Here is a 26,354-nt window from a genome sequence, read left to right as displayed (position 1 = left end):
TGCAGACCCGTGCGTGGCGTTTTCTGCCTCATGGTACACGTGAGGCAGAAAAACGGCACCGCCCTCAGCGGGCACCATGTCCGGGTAAGGCGGGCTATGATGCCCCCCTGCCAGGTGGCAGGTTTTTGGGTCCGGGATGTTGGCATGGTCCAACCTGTAGCTACATGCCTCTCAAAATAGGATTAAAACTGAACACAGCCAACAGAGGTTCAGTGTTTCTTGTTTAGGCTTTATTCTCCCTCAACAGAATAAAGAATAATGATCTGTGCATGGTGGGACTGAGAGGGAGGGAGAACCTCAAATTTGGAAGGGAACAGAGAGGGAGAGAGAAAGAGAGAAAGGGAATGGAAAGCGGGAAAGAGTGAGAGATGGATAGACTGACAGAAACAGAAAGAGAGAGAGCAAAAGAAAGAAAGAGGGAGAAAACAAACAAAAACATTCCTTGGAGAGAGGAAGAAGGGAGGAGAGAGGAAGAAGGGAGGAGAGAGGGAGAGAGAAAGAAAATAGGCCAGCTAGTCTGGCAGAGGCAGACACCACATGACTTTGATTTGAAGGAGAAGATAAGTGAAACTGTGTGTGTGTGTGTGTGTGTGTGTGTGTGTGTGTGTGTGTTCCGTTTCGACTAAACCAACGGCATACTCCCGGCCACAGGCTAAACAGCACACCTCCCGTCACAGAAAATAAAGTACCCAAAACATCCCTTTGTATATTTCATTTGTTGTTTGGCGTGTTCTGCTGTTTTTTTTCCTTCCACTCGGTTTACAAGCAACTTCACAAAAGTAGGGTCTTATTTGGGGGTTATCCACAAAGTCAAATACTCTGTCATCTCCATTGACTCATCGCCAATCTTTAAAAAGCTGAAACAGAATATTGAACTTAATAAAGCAGACAAATTGTGGGGGACAATGTATTTCAAAATCCCTTCTAAAGATGAAACAAAACGGTAAAACTTATCTTACATCATTTAAATCAACAGAGCTTGCGACAGATATTTTTTTTCTGTTGGTCCAGTGTGGCCTAGATTCACTTCTCTCTCGCTACCTGTCTGTTGTGTGTGAGTACAATGGCAAAAGTGTTGACGGGCACAGATACATTGTTTCTGCTACTAATATGAGCAGACGGAGAACGAAGAGTTGTCAAAAGTACGGAAAACATGTGAATGTCCAATTGACCCGATTCATATTCTGTATGCTCTCTCTCTCGCTCTCTCTTTCTCTCTCCACACACAGACACCCCTAAAGCTCTCTCCACACATAGAACCCCCCCCCCCCACACACACACAACCCATATTCCCTGTATGTGTGCTCACCAGCGGCCTGCCACTGATTTTCTCTGATGTCTAACTAAGAGGGTTCGGCTCTACAAAGGCCTTCACACACACCCCTCGCGGTAACGAGGGGTGACTTGAAAAAAACGGGGCGCCCCCGAGCCTTTGAACACTGTCAGCGCCGTGACTAACTGTGTTATGTCATTTCCCCCCTTTGTATCGCCGTCCAACTGGTCAAAAACACGACTGCGTCACAAATGCAACCCTTTTTCCTATAAAATGCACTACTTTTGACCAGAGCCCTGTGGACTAGTCACTATATAGGGAATAGGGTGCCATTTGAGACTCACTCCCTCTCTGGCCGAGGAAAGAACTGATCAGGGAATCAGCGATACCTGATATTTCCTCGGATGTGTCTTCTAAACTTGACTAAATGTGATTAATAAGTCACTGCATGGACTGGGACAGAGGGAAATGGAGGAGGTGTCTGCTGAAGTCAATTCTCCTCGAAGATCATAAGGAGTGTGTGTGGGTGTGCATATGTAAGCACGTACAGTACCAGTCAAAAGTTTGAACATACCTAATCGTTCAAGGGTTTCTCTTTATTTTTTACTATTTTCCACATTGTAGAATAATAGCGAAGACATCAAAAAATATGAAATAACACATATGGAATCATGTAGTACCTCAAAAAAAAGTATTAAACAAATCAAAAAGAAGCCACCCTTTGCCTTGATGAGCACACTCTTGGCATTCTCTCAACCAGCTTGAGGTAGTAACCTGGAATGCATTTCAATTAACAGGTGTGCCTTGTCAAAAGTTAATTTGTGGAATTTCTTTCCTTCTTAATGCATTTAATGCCAATCAGTTGTGTTGTGAAAAGGTAGAGGTGGTATAGAGAAGATAGCCCTATTTGGTAACAGACCAAGTCCATATTATGGCAAGAACAGCTCAAATATGCAAAGAGAAACGACAGTCCATAATTACTTTATGACATGGTTAGTCAATGCGGAAAATGTCAAGAACTAAGAAAGTTTCTTCAAACGCAGTTTGATCAAGTTCCATCAAGCGCTATGATGAAACTGGCTCTCATGAGGACCGCCACAGGAAAGCAAGACCCAGATTTACCTCTGCTGCAGAGGATACGTTCATTAGAGTTACCATCCTCAGAAATTGCAGCCCAAATAAATGCTTCACAGAATTCAAGTAACAGACACATTTCAACATCAACTGTTCAGAGGAGACTGTGTGAATCAGGCCTTCATGGTCGAATTGCTGCAAAGAAACCACTTCTAAAGGACACCAATAAGAAGAAGAGACTTGCTTGGGCCAAGAAACACAAGCAATGGACATTAGAGCAGTGGAAATCTGTCCTTTGGTCTGATGAGTCAGAATGAGATTTTTGGTTCCAACCGCCGTGTCTTTGTGAGATACAGAGTAGGTGAACGGATGATCCCCGCATGTGTGGTTCCCACCGTGAAGCATGTAGGAGGAGGTGTGAGGGTGTGGGGGTGCTTTGCTGGTGACACTGTTAGTGATTTATTTAGGATTTAGGGCAAACTTAACCAGCATAGCTACCACAGCAGTCTGCAGCGATACGACATCCCATCTGGTTTGCGCTTAGTGGGACTATCATTTATTTTTTAACAGGACAATGACCCAACACACCTCCAGGCTGTGTAAGGGCTATTTTACCAAGAAGGAGAGTGATGGAGTGCTGCATCAGATGACCTGGCCTCCACAATCACATGACCTCCATCCAATTGAGATGGTTTGGGATGAGTTGAACCGCAGAGTGAGGGAAATGCAGCCAACAAGTGCTCAGCATATGTGGGAACTAATTCAAGCCTGTTGGAAAAGCATTCCAGGTGAAGCTGGTTGAGAAAATGCCAAAAGTGTGCAACGATGTCATCAAGGTAAAGGGTGTCTACTTTGAAAAATCTCAAATCTAAAATATATTTCATTTGTTTAACACTTTTTTGGTTACTACATGATTCCATATTTGTTATTTTATAGTTGTGATGTCTTCACTATTATACTACAATGTAGTAAATAGTAAAAATAAAGAAAAACCCTGGAATGAGTAGGTGTGTCTAAACTTTTGACTGGTACTGTATTTGTGTGTGTGTGTATGTGAGTGTGCAGATATGCAAGCATGTATGTAGTTGTATCTGTGTGCGCATTTGCCTGTGTGTGTGTGTGTCTCTCTCCCTCTCCACACGACAATAGGGTGCTCTGTGACGAATCTGAAGCCTCCATTTAGCCGACGCTTCCGTCAGCGGGCTGTGGAAAACACCGCCGCCCGCCTCGCCGCCCCAACCCAGCAGGCTGACAGGGGCTCGGTGGAGCACAGGGCCACATGATAAAAGGCTCTATTCACAGGCAGAGACAACAAGTAGAGTTGTTGCTTTTTTCATCCACAACGGATCTCTGAATGCTTTTGAGAAGAGGCACAGAACACTTTGAATTTTTCCGGAGTTCCATCGGCCTGAGACAGTGACTATGGATATGGATAGGGACCTGGGTTGAAATAGTGTTTGTTTTCATTCAAATACTTTTATTGAGCCTGCCTGGTGCAACGGAACGAATAGGATAGTCCCAAAAGAGCAAACCTGTCACCAGGCAGGCACAATGAAACACTTTGAAAGTAAACAAATACTGTTTGAAACCCGGTTCTGGACTCTGGATGGGAAACAGAAAGGCCAACATGTTAACAATTTCACTTTTAACATATCACATAATAGCAATATCATTATGAATCTGCCATGAGTTGGAGGTGACTAATTGCGGATTTTTATAAAACCCTTACAGATCTGTCCGCTTCTAACCTCAAGAGAATGTTAATCTCTGGATAAAAGAATGTGGTGTGGACCTGCACTTTTCTTTAGCCTTTTCAGGAGAACTCAATGCACTTTCATGTCTCCCGAGAGAGAGAGAGAGCGCGAGAGAGAGAGAGAGAGAGAGAGAGAGAGAAAAGGATCAGTGAGGGGTAAGGAGGGGTGTAACTGCAGACACGGGTCTGTGGAATGCACACTTTTTAAAAAGCGCCTGGCTAGACAGGCACCGTTCCTCCCGCCCTCTCTTTCTTCCTCCTTCGCTCCTCAGCCCTTCAGGAATGAGACAATGGAAGAATCCCGGAGCTGGTCTGCCAAGAAAGCGTTCCGAACGCTCCTGGCCGGTGTCCCAAATGGAACCTTGTTCCCTATAAAGTGCACTATAGGGACGGTAGATGTGGACTGAGAGAAGAAGGAATGTCCGCCAAGCACATGGTATGACGTTCGGGGCAAAGTTTGGAAAAGCGAGCACCTGGAGTACACCCGGTGAGGTGTTGACCCACCCGCGAGTCTAATCAAAAACAGGAGATGGATGGGCGCACGGAATTTCTGACCTCACTCAAGACCCACCTCCTTGCTTTACCCCCTCGTCTGTCTGTCTGTCTATGTTTCCAGAATCTATTTTCTGGATTTTGTGAGGGAAGCCACTATGCACTATTTAAGGGAGAATAAAGCCATGAAAACACAAGCATCCAAAACGACAGAATGCAATAGGAACCCTCATGCAAACTTAGCTCTACCATTTCATTTCAGAAATGTTTCCATAATCCTTTCCTCCCCGAAAACACACAAAAATAAATCCTCTTTTTGTCCATAGTGACAAGCCTTGCAATGATCTGTAACAGCCAAAACCATCCAAACCTCTGGACACACCACAGGAACTCTCCGTCTCAAGCAGACCCAACATCTCATTCCCATGAATGTTTCCACAATCTATCCCTTTTCCATCCCACCTCATAGGATCCGTGACAAACTCTACAGCCATCAACAAACGTTCCAATTACCCGGGTGCTGACGAATCGGGTGCCGTCCGTTGCCTCCACTGTCAGGTTGTAATTGGATTTCTGCTCGGCGTCGAGGGGCCTCGCCACGATCAGGGTCCCACTGGCTTTGCCCACGTCAAAGCGGCTGTCGTAGTTCCCACCTGGTGGAAACGATGGAGGGGAAGGGTTAGGGCGGGGTGCACAATTAAAATGGACAGGAAAAGAGTGGGGCTGATCATCACCTGTTTAAACGATGACGCAGCACTGGAGCTAGGTAAGCTAACAGTGACATACGGTTCAGGTTTGGCCGTGGCGTAATTCTAGAGGCCCTTATACATCAACTGTATGTATTCCATGCATAATAATGTGTATATTATCCGTACGGTTGCTTATATCAATATAATAAGCAACACAATCCCTATTGTTGATACATACAGAAGCGCTATGCATCAACAATGTGAATACATTTCCCGGTGGTCATGTTAACTTTCCAGGCTCATTAGGGAACCATACGTGTAAGTGGTACGATGTGTATACATCAAGCACATACCGTTAGCTGCATGTGGCAATAGATTCCACAAATGAAACACATACGGTACGTATACAATAATGGAGCCGTATGTTCATGTGCGGTATATGTGTTTATGTAAATCGGTTGTCACACGATCACAAGAACGACGGAAACGATGCACAAGCTCAACCACGGGCACGTGACAGCACAACTGGGTTCAAACACTATTCGGAATCATTCAAATACTTTTGAGCGTTTGCTCTAGCCTGCACGGAGCGTCAGATGGGCGGGGTTTGCGCTGCTGGGACTACCCCATTGGACTATTAAGCCAGGCAAGCTCAGACAAGCACAGCTAATGTAGTTTAAACAATTCCAAATAGTATTTGAACCCAGGTCTGCGTGACAGACATCACAGTCAACGACCTCTTAATACAACCAATGGTATTAGAGAGATCACTTAATACAGCCAATGACAGTAGAGAGATCCCATTACGGCAGATCTACCTTCCGCTGTACAGTTGAGGTCGCAAGCCATCTGAACGATGTAAAAGACTTCCTCTATGTCTCCTTCTGGACAAACCAAATCCAGTAAGAGAGAGAGAGAGAAAGAGACATTCCCAAAGGAGAAAAGAAGAGAAGCAGAGAACATAGAAAAAAAGAGAGAGAGAGGTGTCAGTCAAACGTTGGTTAGAAGAAGGGGAGGGGGAGAAGTACATCCAGGAAATGTCAGGAAGAGTTTATGCAGCAGAGATGTTAACAGTCACCGTGCAAAGGAGGTCCCCATTAGAGATTCCATTATTACAGTGAGAAAGGAGAAAAAAAGACATGTATATAGGTTTGTAGGTTTTTGGGTTTGTAGACTACACACTCACATTCGCTTGCTAGGGTTAGTGCTAAGAAGAATGCTACAAGAATCTATGCCGGGGATGTCTTCCCTTGACTATAAAACTAGATGAATCTCCTTCTAGAATGCACTCAACTTAAACAAATACACACCCTTGCGCGTATGCACAGACCCACCCACACACAACCTAAAACAAAACCCCTGCGCCCACTCGCCAAGGCTTCACCTGTGATTTCGAACCAGACGGGCGTGTCCGACGTCTCCGTGGTGATGACCCCCACCATGTGCGCCACGGGGTCGCTCTCCATCACCGAGAAGAAGAAGGGGGGCTCCTCGAAGGCCAGGGGGCGCGCGCCGGCCGCCACCTCTGGCTTGGGGATCCACTCGATGTGCAGCCGGCAGGTGGACGACTTCTGGGGGCGTCCGTTGTCCACCGCTTTGATCTGATAGAGGGAATGAATTGATTTGAATTGATTTGGGTAGCAAAATTATACAACAAGATGCATTGGACTCCCAGGGGAGAGCACTTAAAAGCATGAATTTAAATACTTCAAGTAAAACACAGGTAGGGGGGGGGCAGGGGGCGAGAGAGAGAGCGAGAGAGAGAGAGAAATAGTGAGAGACAGAGACAAATAGGCAAAGGGGGTCAAAGAACGGTCAGCCAGCCCACATGGGGAAAAACAACAACAGAGCAGAACACCTGTTACCATGGCGTTCCCCGTTAAACAGGTGTCGGTGGAGCTTATTGTGTCATGTGAGATAAATCTATCTATCTATCACAGGCAACATTGGCCCAAAAGTACTACGACGTAAAAAATACTGTGACTATCCTAAGCATCAAAAGGTTATCAACAAATGCAATTTGGCAGGTACATTGGAAATGTACCAAGTAAATGATTTGTTAAGTAATTCTCTAAAACACTGGCTCTAGTTTAAAGATGTCATTTAACTCAGAATGTACATTGACATTCCTTTAAAAGCTAAATAAAATCCTAAGCGACTTCTCCCCAACTATACAGAACAAAAATATAAAGTGCAACATGTAAAGTTTCACGAGCTGAAATAAAAGATCTTAAAAATGTTCCATATGCACCAAAAGTTTATTTCTCTCAAATATTGTGCACCAAGATAATCCATCCACCTGACAGGTGTGGGATATCAAGGAGCTGATTAAACAGCATGATCATTACACAGATGCATCTTGCGCTGGGTACAATAAAAGGCCACTCTTAAATGTGCAGTTGTCTCACACAACACAATGCCACAGATGTCTACATTTTGAGGGAGCTAGCAATTTGCATTCTGACTGCAGAGCTTTTGCCAGAGAAGTTAATGTTCAATTCTCTACCATAAGCCGCCTCCAACGTCATTTTAGAGAATTTAGCAGTACGTCCAACGGGCCTCACAACCGCAGACCACGTGTAACCACGTCAGCTCAGGACCTCCACGTCCGGCTTCATCACCTGAGAGATCATCTGAGACCAGCCACCCATCTGATGAAACTGTCTGTAATAAAGCCCCTTTGTAGGGGAAAACTCATTCTGATTGGCTGGGCCTGGCTCCCCAGTGGGTTGGCCTGGCTCCCAAGTGGGTGGGCCTGGCTCCCAAGTGGGTGGGCCTGGCTCCCAAGTGGGTGGTCCTATGCCCTCCCATGGTTACGCCCCTGCCCAATAATGTGAAATCCATAGATTAGGGCCTAATGAATGCATTTCAATTGACTAATTTCTTTATATGAACTGTTAACTCAGTAAAATGTAGCGTTTATATGTTTGTTCAGTATAAAATGTGGAGGAATTTCCTCACGAAAAATCCAGAGTATACAAACTACGAATCCAAATGCGCTAGGCTACTCACGGTGAGGATGTCATACTCCCCGGCAGAGGAGAACTTCTTGGACGACACCAGACCCGTCTTTGGCTCGATGAAGAACTTCCCATGCTCATCTCCCTCCTCGATGGAATACGAGATCTCAGAGTTGGCCCCCTCGTCGCGGTCCGAGGCGATCACCCGGTACACAGGATCCCGCTTCAGAGCCCGGTCCTTTTCTGGTTTCTCCCGTTCCGGAAGCTTGATCTTGTAGATCTTCTCCAGGAACTGCGGCCGGTTGTCGTTCTCGTCCAGGACTTTGACGATGACGCGGACCGTGGTGGATTTGGCGGGAACCCCGTGGTCGGTGACGGTGATCTATTAGGGAAAAGTTGGGGGAAAACATGGAATTAGAATGAGAGTGTGGGAACTATGTTGACTGTGACTTTAATACGATTGGAAAAAAAAAAATAGGGGAAAATATGGAAATAGAGGGAAAAGAGGGAAACGCAAAGCTGTCAACTTATTTCTGTGAATGAAGTGTTAAGGCCAACAGTCAATAGTAGAATGTCACCACATTTCACATTCTGACGTTGTGTCCCACATACTCATGTAACGTTGGGAAGATTTGTCACGTAAACATTTCCAATTAAAGCCATGTTTGAAACCAGTTTAGCGAAACAATGCATATAGTGCAGAGGAAAGGGGTGTGGGGGGGGGCAGGCAATAATGGCACACATATGTGTAAGCAGTACGCTCCGCATCTCTTGAATATGTAATGACAGGAGCTCTACCGTTTGATTGAGGACGTTCCTTATTCAAAGGCCTTGAATTAATTTAAGAGAGCGGAGGTAAAAAAGTAAAACTCGCTTTCTCCCCCCCCCCCCCCCACCTCATTTCATTGCTGTTCACACAAATGTTTCTCCGTTAGTAAATTGGCTGCCAAAATTGAAGCAATTCCTTCCCGAGATTAGCGAGTCATCTTATTCAAAGACCCACGCTGTGCTTCCGGGAACCAATATGCAAAAGGGAACAGGCTGTTTATTCACTCGCTCGCTTATTGAAATTGAATTGTTCCCTTACCTTCTTTCTTTCCCTTTCAGCCGCTCGTTTTTTTTTTTATACGGTGAATGGATTCAATGAATGCGAGAGGCAAGTCACAGTTTTGCCTTTCTCTCTGATGCGAGCGCAACAAGACGGTCCAAAAGACCACACTCGCTTTTGCTTTTTCTGCCGCAGAGGAATGAGACTCGTCGTTATTTGGGAGATGTAGCAGGCCCCCCCCCCCCCGTCTCCTTGGTGAGCAATGTCTCCTTAGTGCTCCAAAAACTGCATATTCTGTTAAATGGGTTTACTTGATACATGTATCACCATCCAACCAGGCACAAGGAGGAAAAACAGCTTTTCATCTATTTGGATGTTTCCTTCCTCACAGTGATATAACTATTAGGTATCATACTCCAGCCTGGTCCCAAATCAGTTTGTGAAGTCTTGCCAACTCCTATGGTAATTGTCATGTGGCACAAACTGATCAGAGACCAGGCAATGACAACAACAACAAAAAACACCAGTGGCATGATGTGTTCACCCCTTTGGAAAGCCAAGGGAGAAACAATTGTTTGAAAAATAGTTCCAAAATAATAATGAAACCTTACAGCCTACAAATTGCCGGAGAGACATAAGTTAGTTTTAACAGTAGTTAACACTTGGTAGTTGGAACACTCAGCTGTTTAAACACTTTGTTAATTTGGCCTGGCTTAATATCTGAATGATGTCTAATCTTTCAAATGAAATGCACAGCCGAGACAGCTTAAAGTACTCAGTCAGCAATAAGCTTAGCTGACCCAAACAAAACACAACACTTAAACATTCTGAGTAACTGGGAAACTAAACTGGGGTTTCGTCTATCTATCTCAAAGCGTCAGAAATAAAAATAGAGAGCTGAACAACAGTCATTTAAAACCATCTGCTCGGCGCTACAGCAAAATAGGGGGGGGTTGGTGGTCACACTATTTGGCACTAGCAGCGACGATTAGCGGCATAATGTGTTTTTGTTTCCCCACGCCTAGTCAGTCCGAGGTTGTCCGAGCTATTTGCCCGAACAAAATTAATGAAATAGGACGACGAGGACCATTCGAGTTCGAGGCGGCATGCACCTCTCGGGAGCAGTGTTGCCGGTGCGCTGGCCCGTATTCTCATATTCTGTAATGAACATTGCCATTACGAGCAGATGAGTTCATTTGGCCCCGTTTCTGATTATATTTTACATGCGTCCTAAATAGTGCCCTACATCTAAGTAGTGCACTACTTTTGACCAGAGCCCTATGTGTCCTGTTCAAAAGTAGTGCACTATACAGGGAATAGAGTGCCATTGTGTACACACACACTTTGTCCACCGTTCCCGGTTCCCTTTGTGAAATCAAAGCAGTGGATTGAAAAAAGCTGAAGACGAGGACCCGGCTAACGTTAACAGGTGAACTCTGCTGTATGTGTGATGCGTCCCAAATGGTATCCTATTCCCGATATAGTGCACTTCCTTCGACCAGGGGCCCACAGGTCTCCGGGCAAAAGTAGTGCATTAAATAGGGAATGGGGAGGCCATTTGGGACGCAGGCTGAATGGTAATTATGGCGAGCGACTGGAGAGACAAGACGGGAGCATCAATTACAAAGACAAACTGAACTCTGTGATACCGTACAGGGCACAGAGGGTTAACTGCCTTTTTCAGAGGCAGAACAACAGATTTTTACCTTGTCAGAGGGAGTTTGTGTGTGTGTGTGTGTGTGTGTGTGTGTGTGTGTGTGTGTGTGTGTGTGTGTGTGTGTGTGTGTGTGAGAGAGGGAGGGATGGTGTATGTGAGTGTACATGCATGCGCGCTTCCCAAGCCCTGCAAGACAGTTGCTCATCGGCACATCCTACTCTTTCAAAACAACGTCTTTACCAGAGGCCAGTCTCTGTGTCTGTCAGACAGACAGTCACAACAACGTCAAGACAGTGTCGCAATGGTTCTCGGGCTTTTCGTAAGCAAATGTTTACGCTTGGCGCGCACTGTTGCACCTGTTGCGAAAAACCCCTGGTCAAATGGCGGACAACTCTCAAGTCTGATTTTAGTGAAACGTTAGTGCCTAGACACACAGGCATTAATCATGGAAGTGGCTGAGACTATAGGGACTTGTGAAGTTGGTGTATAGATAGGCCTATGATCAAAACATTCAACTTGCCTCTCTTTCAGGTCTGGGCGAGCATATCTAACATATCTCCTTTGTTGTTTCCTCTCTCTCTCTCTCTCTCTCTCTCTCCCTCCCTGTTCTCAGGCCTGTCACCCTGCCGCTGAAGCCAACACACACTCACCAAGATCAGCCTGCCGTTTGCTCATTCAGAGACCTCCCCCACTCCCACTGCCAGTGGCACTCACACACATACACACTGGCATGTGCACACATGCACAGACGCAAGCACGTACACACACACCACCACCTACCAACCCTCACCTCATCATAACCCCCCCCCCCCGCCCCCACATCCACTCCAACTCCCCTTACGGCATCTGGTGCAAACAAGGCCTGCACAGTCAGCCAGCCCCCGACCACCCCCCCCCCCCGCTTCCCTTGATCCACATGTTCTGAAGTCGCTATGGTTACCAGCCAGACTCTGCTAGGAGGCCAGGCTAGGAGCAAAGGTCTTCGTCCCAAAAGGCACCCTATGGGTCTTAGTCAAAAGAAGTGCACTGCATAGGGAATAGGGTGCCATTTGAGACAAAAGGCGTCACCGTAGCTCTGTTACCACTTACCCACATCTAAAGTATTTAGGTCAAAAGGTACTTGCGTCAAATTGCTTTTTTTCCCCTTTAAAAAAAATTATATATTTTACTCCCGTGGAGCAGTAGATCAAATGAAAGCTGTAAAGTTATTATATAATCATTCATTATAACTACAACAAAAATACATACAGACACATACATATACACACAGCTGAAGTCAGAAGTTTACATGCACCTTAGCCAAATACATTTAAACCTAGCTTTTCACAATTCCTAACATTTAATCCTTTGTAAAAATAAAAAAAATCCCTGTCTTCGGTCAGTTAGGATCACCACTTTATTTTAAGAATGTGAAATGTCAAAATAATAAGAGAATGATTTATTTCAGCTTTTATTTCTTTCATCACATTCTCAGTGGGTCAGTAAGTTTACATACACGCAATTAGTATTTGGTAGCATTGCCTTTAAATAGTTTAATTTGGGTCAAACGTTTCAGGTAGACTTCCACAAGCATCCCACAATAAGTTTGGTGAATTTTGTCTCATTCTTCCTGACAGAGCTGGTGTTTTTGTTTTATTTATTTCAGCTTTATTTAACCAGGTAGGCAAGTTGAGAACAAGTTCTCATTTACAATTGCGACCTTGTGTAACTGACTCAGGTTTATAAGCCTCCTTGCTCGCACACGCTTTCAGTTTTGCCTACACATTTTCTATGGGACTGAGGTCAGGGTTTTGTGATGGCCACTCCAATACCTTGACTTTTTTTGTCCTTAAGCCATTTTGCCACAACTTTAGAAGTATGTTGGGGGTCATTGTCCATTTGGAAGACCCATTTGCAACTAAGCTTTAACTTCCTGACTGATGTCTTGAGATGTTGCTTCAATATATCCACATAATTTCCCTTCCTCAAGATGCCATCTGTTTTGTGAAGTGCACCAGACCCTCCCGCAGCAAAGCACCCCCACAACATGATACTACTACTCCCATGCTTCACGGTTGGGATGGTGTTCTTCGGCTTGCAAGCCTCCTCCTTTTTCCTCCAAACATAACGATGGTCCTTTCTACTTTTGTTTCATCAGACCAGAGGACATTTCTCCAAAAAGTACAATCGTTGTACCCATGTGCAGTTGCAAACTGTAGTCTGGCTTTTTTATGGCGGTTGTGGAGCAGTGGCTTCTTCCTTGCTGAGCGACCTTTCAGGTTCTGTCGATATAGGACTCTTTACTATGGACAAAGATACTTTTGTACCGGTTTCCTCCAGCATCGTCACAAGGTCCTTTGCTGTTTTTCTGGATACACCAAAGTACGCTCATCTCTAGGAGACAGAACGCATCTCCTTCCTGAGGGGTATGACAGCTGCGTGGTCGCATGGTGTTTATACTTGCGTACAATTGTTTGTACAGATGAACGTGGTACCTTCAGGCATTTGAAAATTGCTCCCAAGGATGAACTAGACTTGTGGAGGTCTACAATTATTTTTCTGAGGTCTTGGCTGATTTCTTTTGATTTTCTCATGACGTCAAGCAAAGAGGCACTGAGTTTGAAGGTAGGCCTTGAAATACATCCACAGGTACACCTCTAATTGACTCAAATGATGTCAATTAGCCCATCAGAAGCTTCTAAAGCCATTACATTATTTTATGGAATTTTCCAAGCTGTTTAAAGACACAAACTTCTGACCCACTGGAATTGCGATACAGTGAAGTATAAGTGAAATAATCTGTCTGTAAAGAATTGTTGGAAAATGTATCTGTGCCATGCACAAAGTAGATGTCCTAACCGACTTGCCAAAGCTATAGTTTGTTAACAAGAAATTTGTGGAGTGGTTGAAAAACAAGTTTTAATGACTCTGTTACGTTCCAGTTTCTGTGTTGTGGGTTTGTATGTGTTTGTGTGTACTTCAGGAACTGGCTTCCTGAAGTCCAAAGCAGCCGATTGGTCAGCTCCAGTGCAGATTGGAGCTCTGACCCCGCCCTCTCGTCAATTACTGACTCATTCTGCAGATTTAAAAGCCAGAGTACATTTGTTAGGAGAGAGCTTCTTGGTATGTATGAATTTTTGTAAAGTATTTTGTAGCTGATCCTGACGTTTGTGTATGCCATAGGACTGTGTGTTTGACTAGTGAACTATTGTTCTATTGTTCACTCTAAGTTTGTATTATTCTGTTTCACTTGTTCTCAGGGGGGGGAAGGGGTAGGCACCTTGGGAGCGCTTAGGCAAGAGGCCTGCCCATAGTATATACTATGTCTATGCAAACTAGGTAAAACCTGGGCGGACCATCCCCTGTATTTTGGTTAGTGCACCAGGTGGTGCTAGTTAGGTTAGTTGTGTGTAGGTAGGAGAGGGGGCTCTTTAACTTTTACTTTCTTTGCTTTGGTTCCATCCAGCCCCTTTTCCCCAAATGACCATGTGAAGGAAATAAATTCCTTGTAAACATTAATATATTCTGCCTCTGTCATCGTTACTCGCACGTGCAGTCACATACCTTTTCACTCCACGGGGAGTTGCGTGTAGCGGGGTGTTGCGTTCCCCCCTCCAAGAGGCGTGTGTAGCAGACTCCAACCTAAGTCTATGTAAAACATCTGACTTCAACTGTGTATATATAATCACACACGGAGTATGGCATGATTAAAAGATATAAATAAGGTTTTTCCCCGTGAAGAGAAAACGAGTGTACAAATATCGCTGTGCATTTTAATTTGCCCCCAACATGAAAGAACTGGAAAAGCGCTATGAACTTAACATTTTAATGTGGTTATTTAATGCCTGCCGGAGTATTTCGTCAAACGGGACAGCTTAACAGTGTAATAACAAAATGGGCTCTGGCTACATATTCGTAAAAACAGGAGCCTGTTGGGAAAAACGCACTGGCCGTCGGCTCTCTTCATCTCTAAATCTACTGTCACACAACAACCAATGACCCTGAGATGACCCCTTAAAGATGGCTTTTGACTCTGTCCTGGGAATCTGCCCGGTCGTTCATACAGAGGGATCCTGACCGGGTCACTTGAACAAATTTAAAGGGCTTTCGTGTCAAAGGCTTCAATTTAGTTGTTTTCCACTCGCTTGAGGCCTCTGCAACTCGGCACTCAAATCTAGGAACAGGCCATTTCATTTATCATAGGGATGGATGAGAGAAAGGGGGGGGGGGGGGGAAGAGGCAGCAAAATGTCTTCCTCCGGAGAACAGATCCCTCCCCTCTGCCTCACTATCTTTAATCTCCAGTCCCAGAATAAAATGAGTGTGTCCCACTGTGTAAATTGAGTATGAAAACCCAGGGAGTGGCTGGCATGCGGGCACACATTGGCATTAAATCGGCATCCAATGAACCTCGAATTGCATTAACTCCTATAACGGTAATTAAGCAGCGCCCAATCTGGTTACTCAATCTTGGCATGAAATGTGCTGGTGTTAAACGTTTGGTTAGGTGGGGCAGAGGGAACGGAATGAAGAGGGGTAGGGGGGGGGGGAGACAGAGTGTATCCACTATTTTAAACATCAACCCAGCTTTGAAGGCTCGCTTCCTGCCCCGGTTTGCCTCCCTCGATCCCGAGATGGTACACTGGCGAAGAACAAAGGCACAGTCACCCTGATTTCCCCCCCTGGAAATCTCAACCGGTGGAATCATGATCAAAACCCAAACCCCCTTCTGCCGGTTAGTGTGGAACTATGTGCTGCGTCTCTGTGCCTCCGCTTGCTTTGGTTGGCAACGCTTGGCACTCGGCCAAAGTATGTCGGTTGGAGGTTGAAGCCAGCCAAGGCTAAAGTTTAGAGGCAACTAAAATGGTTGCTTTTGGACATTTGTCTGTTTCGGCTGAAGAGGTCATCCTTGAGGGCCTTTCTTATGATTAGCAATGCTGCTGATGCGTATCCAAACAAACACCAGGGCTCACAGACAGACCGAAAAGAAAGTAGACCGTCCCCCCCCCCATCCTTTCTGATAGTGGTAGACCAGACAAAACAAGGTGCTTACCTCAAGAATGTGCTCGTCCTGCTGTTCTCGGTCCAGCTTCCTCGAGGTAGTTGTGAGTAGACCTGTCGAGGGAAAAGAGGTTTGTTAGTACTATGGCCGTGATCAATGTATCAATGTTGCGTCAATGCTATCTTGTCTTACTACAGGACAACGTGATATCCATTTCCTTGAAATGAAACCACAAAACCATATTGAGGAAAAAGGGCATATTTGAAATGGCAGACGAACTTCATTACAAGATGCATGATGTGCTTCCTAAAGACTCAAAATAGCCAAACTAACACTAAAGCGGGAAAGGGCCGGGGTGAATTGCTGATTTGCCGTGTTCGGTTATGTCATCCAATCCATCTTCTAAATGACCTGTGAGAGAGGAGGATGGGGGCTGAGATACTGACCCCGTAGAAAGTTCTCCAAACCCCCAGTCACCTCCATGCCCCAGACAGTCCACAGTCCCATCCTCCAGACGTGAAGTATCGCGGCGGTCCACTAAAACGGGCTCTGAAACAGCCGTGGCCTCTAAACTCTGGGGCTTTTTCCCGCAAGCTGAACAAATACAGAAGCAGGCAGTCAGAGGTCAGACACTGTCAATTGCAGCTCCAAGTCCGAGCTCTAGCGTATTGAGTCATCTGTTAAGAGTGCATGGGATTTTGAATGAGATCCCATGTTTGTTTGTTTTTTAGATCTGATTTTAAATCCGATTCAACCAAAGGGCTGGGAGAAGAGAAGGGTGGGGGGGGGGGGGGGTCTGGCTACACTACACGAGCAGCAGTCTCTTCTCCCCAGATAATAAGCAGTGTATTCTCACTCCTGGCGTAATTGTAACCTCGCAGTAAACATGAGTACAGAGTAGACGTGCCAGAGCAGACCGCACCAGAGCCGGCTGGTGGACCACGCGGCGACAGATTATCATAGCAAAAAAAAAAAGAATTTCCGAAACCCGAGCCCATCAATGGCACATATGGTGCAAACCGGAATAGCAAGCCCATAACTTACAGCACCTCTCGAAATAGCTCTTTGCACAGCAAATGGACTCAACTGAGCCGGAGCTCCCCAGGGCTTCGTTCATACTATACCCTAAAAAGTTTGGAATTGAAAATAAATAAAACAAAGAGTTATCAGCATTAGAGAAAGACAGTGTTTCCCTTGTGTGCGAAGCTATTTTTGTAAAATAAATAAATAAATAAAACATTTTAAGCATTGAACAAAGTTAATGAAGGCATTACAAGTTGGAAAAGCTTGTCCGAGGAAATTGTGAGCGATTAAGGAAGGACTCTTGACAACATGCCACCATCAGAACAAACTCAAGAACTAAGTCAATGTGCTACACTGTACGGTTGTTAAATCTTGTAACAATGCTGGATAGTTTGGCAACGGGTAGTGTCATGGGTTGAGACTAGCAGCTGACTGTGACATAGCTTTTAAAAGATCACAACGAACAAGGCTCTTTGTAAAAGAAGGTAAGGAATATCGGTGGGGCTGTCCTGAAAACCGGCCAATTTGCAAGGCATCTCAATGGACGTAAACAAAGTGGTCGTATTACCCCCATTTCCCAAAGAATGAAAGAGCTCACACACACACACACACACACACTAATATTACCCACACTTCCAAAAGACTGACAATGAGAGGGGGTTGCGCTCACACACAAACACACGTTCCCCTTGTCAAGCTGCCAAGTGTGCCATGCTGAAAATCCTCCACAGCTTTAATTAAAGGGGCGGGGGTTGACTCCTCTGCACCTCCATCCTAGCAAGAAGCTAAATTTAACCGAGGTAGAACTTAAAGGTTGCTCTAAATTGATCCGGATGGTTGGAGCCATCTTTTTTTTTTAAATAGTATCTTAGCTGTCTCCTAGCTCTCAAAAGCGGTCCTTTGATGTGGGGTTACACGCGTCAACAACTATGAAGTAGTAGTCTTAGGGAGGTACGCTATCTTTACCTGAGCCACAGCTCCAGGCGTCCAGCCTTTGACAATCAATTTGGCTTATGGATTGGAAATACACAGATGCCTATAGGTACTGTACACAGTACCCCCTTCTTTGTCCTCAGAACAGCCTCAAATCATCAGGGCATGGACTCTACAAGGTGACGAAAGTGTACAAGGTGACGAAAAACCCACACACACGCACGCAAGCCTCCTCAGGAGTGGGCTGAGCCGGGGCTGACATTAATTACAGCCAGGCTGTTTAGAGAAAAACAACAGTTGTAGAAGAGAGGCATGTCCTTCAGCACAACCATGTCTCCAAAATGGAGGCCGGGGGAGCTGTCCGGAACAATGCCGGGCTGGGACACAACACAGGTATTACTGCAGTGATTAGCAGTCTAGCAGGGTGACACATATTTAGCTGTCAACTGTAGACGTGCGGGAATTTTGTGGGTGTCTGCAGTGGAGGAGGTTAAACTCTCCCCAGTTACGAAAGAGCTATATGAGCGCCTTGAGATATTTACCGTAATTGTTGACGAACTAGCAAATCGAATAAGCCCCGAGATTTCATTATTTGATCTAAGTTGGGATTGTTATTTTTCTGTTTTTGGGTCGGGGTAAAAAAATAACAACCCAGGGCGACTCGATTTTCTCATAAGGAGAAAACATTTAACCTCTCCGTGCTTCAAGCGCCAAAGACAACAATTTCAATATCACCATGTTTAATTGGTTACTCTACCAACTAGCTCCAAGCTAGTCTACAGGGAGACCCAACCAGACCCCAAAATGGAGGTTCAAAACAGCAATTTGTTCCCCACACAGCCAACACAGCCCAAGAAAACCCTCATTATCCCAAAGTGTGTTTCGCAGGGCAAAGTATCCCAAAAGAAGTAGCCCAAAGCATGGCCGACTTGTGTGAGGGGGTCTAAGATGGGGCAGGATAAACATTTCCAGTAGAGAAGGGGTTGTTTGGATGTTTCTTTAAAGGTGAGATGCCACAGAGCCGTTGACTGGGTACCATTGATGGGCCTCCACAGACGTATCATTTAGCTAGGGGAGGAATGCCGCACTTCACTCAGCTTACAAAAGGCCCCTGCATTTCCCATAAGAGCCCACTTCACACGCACAAACAGGGATTCAAGGATTCAGACAGGGACACAGATTCCCACAACGAGATAGAAACCACCACACACTCGGACAGGGACGTACTGACAGGCACGCACGCTGGCAAACACAGACACAGTGTGAGTGGATTCAGACAATAGCCTTCCGTGACCCTCCCACACCTGCTGCTAAGAGGGGGTCTTTGTGAAAATGGCTAGCATTTAGTGAATGAGAGAGAGAGGGACAGCTAAACCACTTCAAAACTAGAATGCCTGCATTGCTCCCCTAGGCACTGCACAGACACACACACACACACACACACACACACACACACACACACACACACACACACACAAGGGATGCTTCAGAGGACTCTATCCTCCCTATCTCATTACCCTCCAACCAGGTAGCTAATAGGGCTCATCTAATGGAGATTCATACGAGGGGATATAAACAAACAATGCGTCCCAAATGGCACTCTATTCCCTCATGGTGCACTACTTTTGACAGTGGGCCCTGGTCAAAAGTAGGGCATAGGGTTCCATTTGGGATGCAAAAAAAGGAACCCTACTATGAGCTCACTGTCTATCTGTAGGCGGGTCCTCGATTAGGACGGACACAGGGGGGTCTGGGAAAATACTTCACTCTCCAAATCTAATATACATATGATGGAAGCTGAGGAATTTCCCCCCGACAGGATGTGCAGGACTGCTGATAAGCTTAAGAAAGCGCAGTTGCTTACGACCATAAACAGAGATAAACATCGACACTGGAGGAACTCAATTTCGGGGACAGATTTTTATAAGGTCAATGTCATCTGTGGTCGTGGTACATTGAAAGCGTGTCAGAGCCACTCGGGTGTTACTGATTCTGATTCCCATGGTCAATGTGACTGGGGTCGTAATTCACAGGACACCAAACAGAAGAAAACGTGGCTAAAACAGCGAGGGACTTCTCCAATGAGGAGGTACAAACTTTCATCTCCCATTGCAAAACGTTTTGCTACGGTGTGCCTATAGGGGGGTCCAGATGCCTGTTTGAGCGTGTGATTGATGTATGGTTTGGTGACGGGGATGAGTAATTGGATACTGTGGAGCTGATTACCAGCTGGGGTCTACATACTGGCTATACTGTTCTATTATGCCTGAATGTAATGTGTCTTCCTTCAATTTAGATGGAGGAAGGGGAAAAAGAGAGGGGGCGAATAGACAAAAATAGACAGCAAGAGACCGGAAACACCTTGTGTGAGATTGAGAAAACACCAACCCCGTTTTTTTACATCGGCCCCCGCTGATGCGTGTACGTTCCCGTGCTCAGTCATGCGCTGAGGACAGACAGTCTGGACGGTGTGCAGGCCTCAGTCTGCAGTACCTCCCGGCTGCAGCGTCAGAGGATGTAGATTCAGCTGTTCCCAGAGAGGTGAGGGAGGTGCTTTGGGAGCAGCTTAGGACTGGGCGAGCCGGGAGGAACAGGTGTGCTAAGAGCTTATACTTAATGAACCTCGAAGCCTTGTAGTGCTGTAGGCATCCCTCACACTCTCAGACAGACAGACAGGCAGACACACACTAGGCAGACACACACACACACATTAACAACAGCCTACAAAAGGTTCAGGTAGCTAGAAGCTGTGGATAAGTTTCCCTGGGGGGAAAAACTCCACCCCTTTCCTTTCCTGGTCCTTTGAGAACCTTTTTTGTCTCGTGCCAATTGTTCGGCCCACCCCGAATAGCAGGAAACGTCAGGAAGTTGTTGGAGGTATTGTCCATTTCCTATCTGGCTTCCCCTCGCTATCGGCCTGGGCCGCTTTGACAAACGCCGTGCACATTGTCAGATGTCGTCGCTGAAAGCTGATACGAGTATATCACGGAGTGGATGATTTGAAGCCCGGACCCCACCGGCTATTCTTTTTCTGTTCTAATGGCTTTTCATACAACTGCTGGCATTAGAAATGCATTTTAAAGCTGTCAGAGGAAACCATGCTTGCCAACGAATTACTGAGATATTCCTTTTCAATTGACTACAATGATCCGGGCTCGCTAGGAAGCGTTGAGCTCTCATTTTCAATGAGGGCCTAAAAAGTTTTTTTTTTTTTTAATCGCCTGGGTTTATCTTTCCCATTAATGTCAATACATGGGTCAACTACTGCTAACAAATGCGGAGGGAGGGGACACACACACACACACAACTCTGTCCCACACAGGACATGCAGAACTAAGTGAATGGGCTATGCTGTACTGTTGTCAAGTGAAGAACATTGAGTGCCTCATTGTGAAAGGGGAGGTTGTGTGTTTGTGCTCCAAGGCTAACTTTCATAAAACAGACTATACAATAGTCTCTCATCTTGGGCAAGGACAGTGTTTGTTCATAGGGAACCTTGAACCTGTCGTCATAAAAGAGAGTCCTAAAGGGATCGTGGTTAAAACACTGAAATACTGAACCAGCTACTATTGGTGCTTTTGCTCTTACAGATCACAATCAGTACATGATGACACATTGGTGTAATCACCTTTGGACTATATAGGATTGCCAGCTAGTTAGACTTTCTGTCATATTCACGTGATCTTTGGCCGACCTCTCCCTCTCATTCCCTCCCTGTATCCGGAGTGCAAGTGTCTTTCCGACGAGAAGTCACGGCTGTTTGAGCACACACTCCAATTCCGGCATTGTTCAAAGCCCAGTCCAATCCGTTGCATCAGGCTGCCTGCATCTTTTAAATCCCTCTTTCGCCAGGTATCATTAACAGTATCCATTTTCCTACTCTCCCTCTACGCAGGAAGGCAGCTCACGTCTCCCTGACGACCGCCCGAGAATACCTCCCGGTGTCTCTTTTTTAACGAGAGGCCAAAGCTTTTGTAGCGATTTAAAAAGCGGAGACTGTACGTGAGAGTGGAGGCTTGGACAGAGCAGGAGGTGGGTAACTCAGCAACTCTACTCCTACAGGGGCTCGCATTGGGGTCAAGCCGAGCGAGGGTGGGAAAAGCAGAGACGTGTTTTCTGACCGGGGCTGTGTTTGAAAGGGACGCCGAACCCACAGAGAGAGAGAGAGAGCGAGAGAGAGAGAGAGAGAGAGAGGGACGAATGAGAGGAGGGAGGGAATCCTGTGGTATGTGTATCACTATAAACCTGATCCGCTTCAACACAGCGAGTGGGTGGGTTAGCACTAGATCAGGTGGAGGAAAGAGGGGGAGCCTCGTTCACACCAGCTCTGCATACAGACCGCTGTTATGTGAGGAGGCACATACAATGCTACACACACACAGCCTGCACACATACATCGAGTCAGTCTCACAAAGTGACAATTCTCCTTGGCAAGAAAACGTTCAAACAGCGGGGAGGAACTGTTTTTATTTTTTCCCTCCCTTATTCCAGACCAAGCGAAACCCCAAATTCCCATTGCCAGCTTTCTCCGAACGGGATTGCAATGGTGTCTTGCGAGAGAGATGGCCTTGCACTTAAATGAAACCCCCAGAGTTACAGGGAACTAAACAGCCGGACTTGTTTACTCTGCAGAAATAAAGTAAGCCTTTCATCCGGGGATTTAGCCAGCCGATACGGGGACTGCACAGAGAAAAGGGCAAGGCGACACAAAAGCAGCCAGGAGATGAAGCCTTCATCTGCGTTTGAAGCCCCCCGACTGTCAGGCAATAAGCTACAAGAAGAAAATACTAGCTTCAATGATAGCTAGCCAGCTAAGCTACATGTGTCTGCAATGCTCACCAAAATAGGGAAAAGGGCGAGCCAAAAGCGGCATGAGAAGAAGCCCTCCTCTATCTGCATTTGAAGCTGTCAGACTTTCAGGCAGAAAGCTGAGGGGAAGAAATGTTAGCTTCAAAGCTAATAAGCTAGCTAGCTAGGCATGTGTACGCAACGTTTGCCAAAACCCACATACAACACACATGATTTTTTTCCTTTCATTTTTTTCCCCCCGCCCCTTTTCTAGAGCTTTGTAGATATGCCAAAACAGGGCCTTGCTCCCTTTGCCGTTCTTAAGCTTATAATTACAGAGCGTGCTCTCCTGTAATATGCGGGGAGAATGCCATATTGAGTTGATAATGTCGACCTGGTGTGAAGCCAATTTTCATCCATCTTAATGGAAGTCACATGGCAAATTAAAACCTAATGTGTCCCTTTTTGCTTACGAACATTATGTGATGATGTTTTCAGCAACAGTTGAGATGCACTCAACTCTCTCTCTGTTCTCTCTCCTCCCCTCCCCAGAAATGACAAACACATATACGGAAGCAGTGATTCAGTTGAAGTTTCTCTTTGTACAAAGCCACCTCTTTGTTGAAACTGACAGGAGGAGCCCTGGTGTACCACTGATTTGGTTTCATCCTTCGCCCATCGCCATCCTTCGTGTAAACCCATTTGAGAAGACCTACAAAGCAAGTGGAGAAGCATTGGAACATAAACAGGTAGACTCAGTAGCCCCGCAAATCTCTGGAGTTTCAGAAATACCCCGTAATCCAGAAGGGGGGAAATATCTACTGGTAATATGTCGGCTAAGTAGGAGCATTTGGTTCAAAGGGCAAGTTGAAATCTGCTCTCCCAATAGAGCTGTTTCCAGGAAACATCCAGAAACAACGTGTCGAAAGAACCGTGACGCATATCGGATACGTACAATCCAAGCCTGTTCGGATGGGAGGCAAAAACACCCAACGACAATACACTGTGGTGAAAGCGATTATTGACCACCGATCTAAAACAGCCACCCTTAAAATAGACGGACGGATGTCAATTCACTTTCTCAGACGCACCTTAGGGTTTTCAACAGTTGAGCGGTGACGTGCTTCCCATCTCAGAGGTTAAATGAAAATCATTGGAGGTTAGCCCATCAAATCAATGGCCTGGGGTCAGATTTGGATCTGCCCGTCGATCAGAGGGCACCATTCGCGCTCTTAAGGCAACACCGGATAATAGAATATCAGACAATTCTGTTAAAATGTTGGGTGAAATTAAACCTCTTCGGCTGATCAGATCCTATGTGATTAATCACCGGTGTGCATTTGTGTCTAGGCTGGTTTCTTCAACAGGTACTAACTACAGATAGGAGGAACTCGAATCTAGGCCTCTAACTCCTAAAATCCAACAACGGCTATTATCTAAACAGCATGAGTCTGGCAAACTCATCTCTAGTCGTCTGTACTGTAAATCCCTTCAAGAATGCCTTCTCCATTGCAAGAGAAATACACTATACCCACTGTGTTCAGGATGGCTTATCTGTCTAAGTGGAATCTTAGTCAACCCACACACAAACAAACACACACACACAAACCTTCCACCTCCCACACAACTCACACCTTCATTATCAAACCTATCGTCCATCGCCCCGTTGAATTAAGGCCTAAATGCAGCTAAATGCAGCTAAATGTGCCTTAAAGTTATTCCCCCCCCCCCCTTCCCTTTCTTTTCTGTCTCTCATTGGAGAGTTGCCACCATTAGGAAAGCTAGAGAGAGCATGCTACATGACGAACCCTTATTTGGTCAAGAACACTCACATTGGCCCCTGCTATAACAAAAAATAACCACAGTTTGTTGATGGGAGGACCGCCTTGGAATATGGGACCACACAAGTCAACGGGGGGAGAATTGGAGAGCCGATAGCTCTACAGCCCATTCCTCATGTCAGTTTAAATGACTACTCGCAACAAGAGACTGGTATACAAAACTCGGGAGGTAGGATTGAAATGAGTTTGTTAATTAGCAGTTACTGAAAGACATACAAGGTTGCACAATGCAATCAAAGTAAACAGGCTTGTTTGTAATGAGCAGCCTGTGTTAATTATTAAAAAGGGGACGTACAAATATCGTTTTGCTGATTGACTTGACTCAGGCTAGCAGACGTTTCATATTGAGCCGCTGTTATGCCTTGTAGTCGTCCAACTGCTTTGGTAACCCAACTGTAATTACACAGCTGGGCAGGGGGACTGTAGACAAGGCATTGGAAGTCCAGACTGAATTGTAATGAAAGCAAACTGAACAAATAAATCACAGGCGTGCGTAATAACATGGTATCTGTCCAACTGAATATAAAGTGTGAACAATTCCTCAAAACCCCACCACAAATAAAACACAGTCCACTGAACGGAAAAAAAAACACATCCACGTTAAAAAACGTTGGCTTCCAAGTTTGCACCTTTTAGTCCTTGTACTACCATTTCCCGCTCGTGCTGGAGTAAAATCACCGTCTGCTCCAGTGGGCTTCACAAAAAAAAAAAAAATGAAAAATGAAATATTCAACGTTCATCCATTTTCAGAACACCATATGTGAACACACTGTGCTCTGTGGGTAGTGGGAAAAGCCCCTGTCGACATCTCTCCTATCGACCATGCTAAAAATCACGTGGCGGAGATATCAAAGGCTTGTTATAGAACAAGAACAAAAAGATTGATATAACCTAGATACCCTACAACTGCCCCCATGTCCCCTCAGTCTCAAAGGGCGATTGAACGTCTATTCTTTACCCTTTCTTTTATGTAGGAAGAGCTATTCCCAACCTTGTGAGAGGAGTTTTATTCTTTCAAGTGATGAAATTGGACATGGAGTTACATACACTCGTCTTTCGGTCGGTGTGTAGCCTATTGACTACAATCTGTTAGGCGATGGTTAATTGATTGCTGGCCACACATACGTGGGAAGATAAATCCAAGGCTCTGTACATGCTTTGTGTTTTCACATTAGAGAACACATCCATTGGAATACACAAAGTCAATGGGAAGCAAAAGACAAGGCCATTTCCAATACATTTCAATGTACCACAAATGGATAACACCAATGACACGTGTGACCTTACCGGTTTTGTTTTCTGTCTACCTTTACTATTCGGTGTATGCTCTTCATTTAACTTCTTCGGTATAGGGGGCGCTCTTTAAATTTTTGGATTAAAAGTTTTTCCCGTTTTAAACAATATATTTTGTCACGAAAAGATGCTCGACTATGCATATAATTGAAAACACTCTGACGTTTCCAAAACTGCAAAGATATTGTCTGTGAGTGCCACAGAACTGATGCTACAGGCGAAACCAAGATGAAATTTCATACAGGAAGTGCCCCAGATTTGGAATGCGCTGTGTTCCAATGTCTCCTTATATGGCTGCGCCAGGAATAAGCCTACACTTTCTGTCGTTTCCCCAAGGTGTCTGCAGCATTGTGACGTATTTGTAGGCATATCATTGGAAGATTGACCATAAGAGACTACATTTCCCAGGTGCCCGCTTGGTGTCCTCCGTCGAAATTATTGCGTAATCTCCAGCTGCGTGCATTTTTCCATTTGGTTCAGAGGAGAAACCAAACTGCCACTAATGATTTATCATTGAATAGATATGTGAAAAACACCTTGAGGATTGATT

General features: G+C 45.4%; 1 protein-coding gene across 9 annotated transcripts in view; it reads right to left on the bottom strand.

Moving 5' to 3' along the window:
• LOC109900433 (protocadherin Fat 1) overlaps positions 1-26,354 on the bottom strand; it is a 94,858-nt gene that overhangs the window by 45,032 nt on the left and 23,472 nt on the right. For 7 of the 9 annotated variants that reach the window (XR_004211992.1, XR_004211993.1, XR_004211994.1 and 4 more), the window contains exons 4-8: positions 15,978-16,039; positions 8,294-8,623; positions 6,666-6,882; positions 6,100-6,165; positions 5,106-5,245 (exon numbers count right to left, since the gene is read on the bottom strand). Coding sequence is in view for 6 of the 9 variants with exons in the window: in XM_031837757.1 (XP_031693617.1) it covers positions 5,106-5,245; positions 6,100-6,165; positions 6,666-6,882; positions 8,294-8,623; positions 15,978-16,039 (815 nt within the window). In the remaining 3 variants the exon portion in view is untranslated. The remainder of the gene's footprint in view (positions 1-5,105; positions 5,246-6,099; positions 6,166-6,665; positions 6,883-8,293; positions 8,624-15,977; positions 16,040-26,354) is intronic. The other 2 variants (XM_020496118.2, XM_031837761.1) reach the window with 1 other exon arrangement.

This window comes from Oncorhynchus kisutch, linkage group LG12, assembly GCF_002021735.2.
Source record: "Oncorhynchus kisutch isolate 150728-3 linkage group LG12, Okis_V2, whole genome shotgun sequence".
Taxonomy (NCBI): Eukaryota; Metazoa; Chordata; class Actinopteri; order Salmoniformes; family Salmonidae; genus Oncorhynchus; species Oncorhynchus kisutch.
This window is presented reverse-complemented; position numbering and strand designations above follow the sequence as displayed.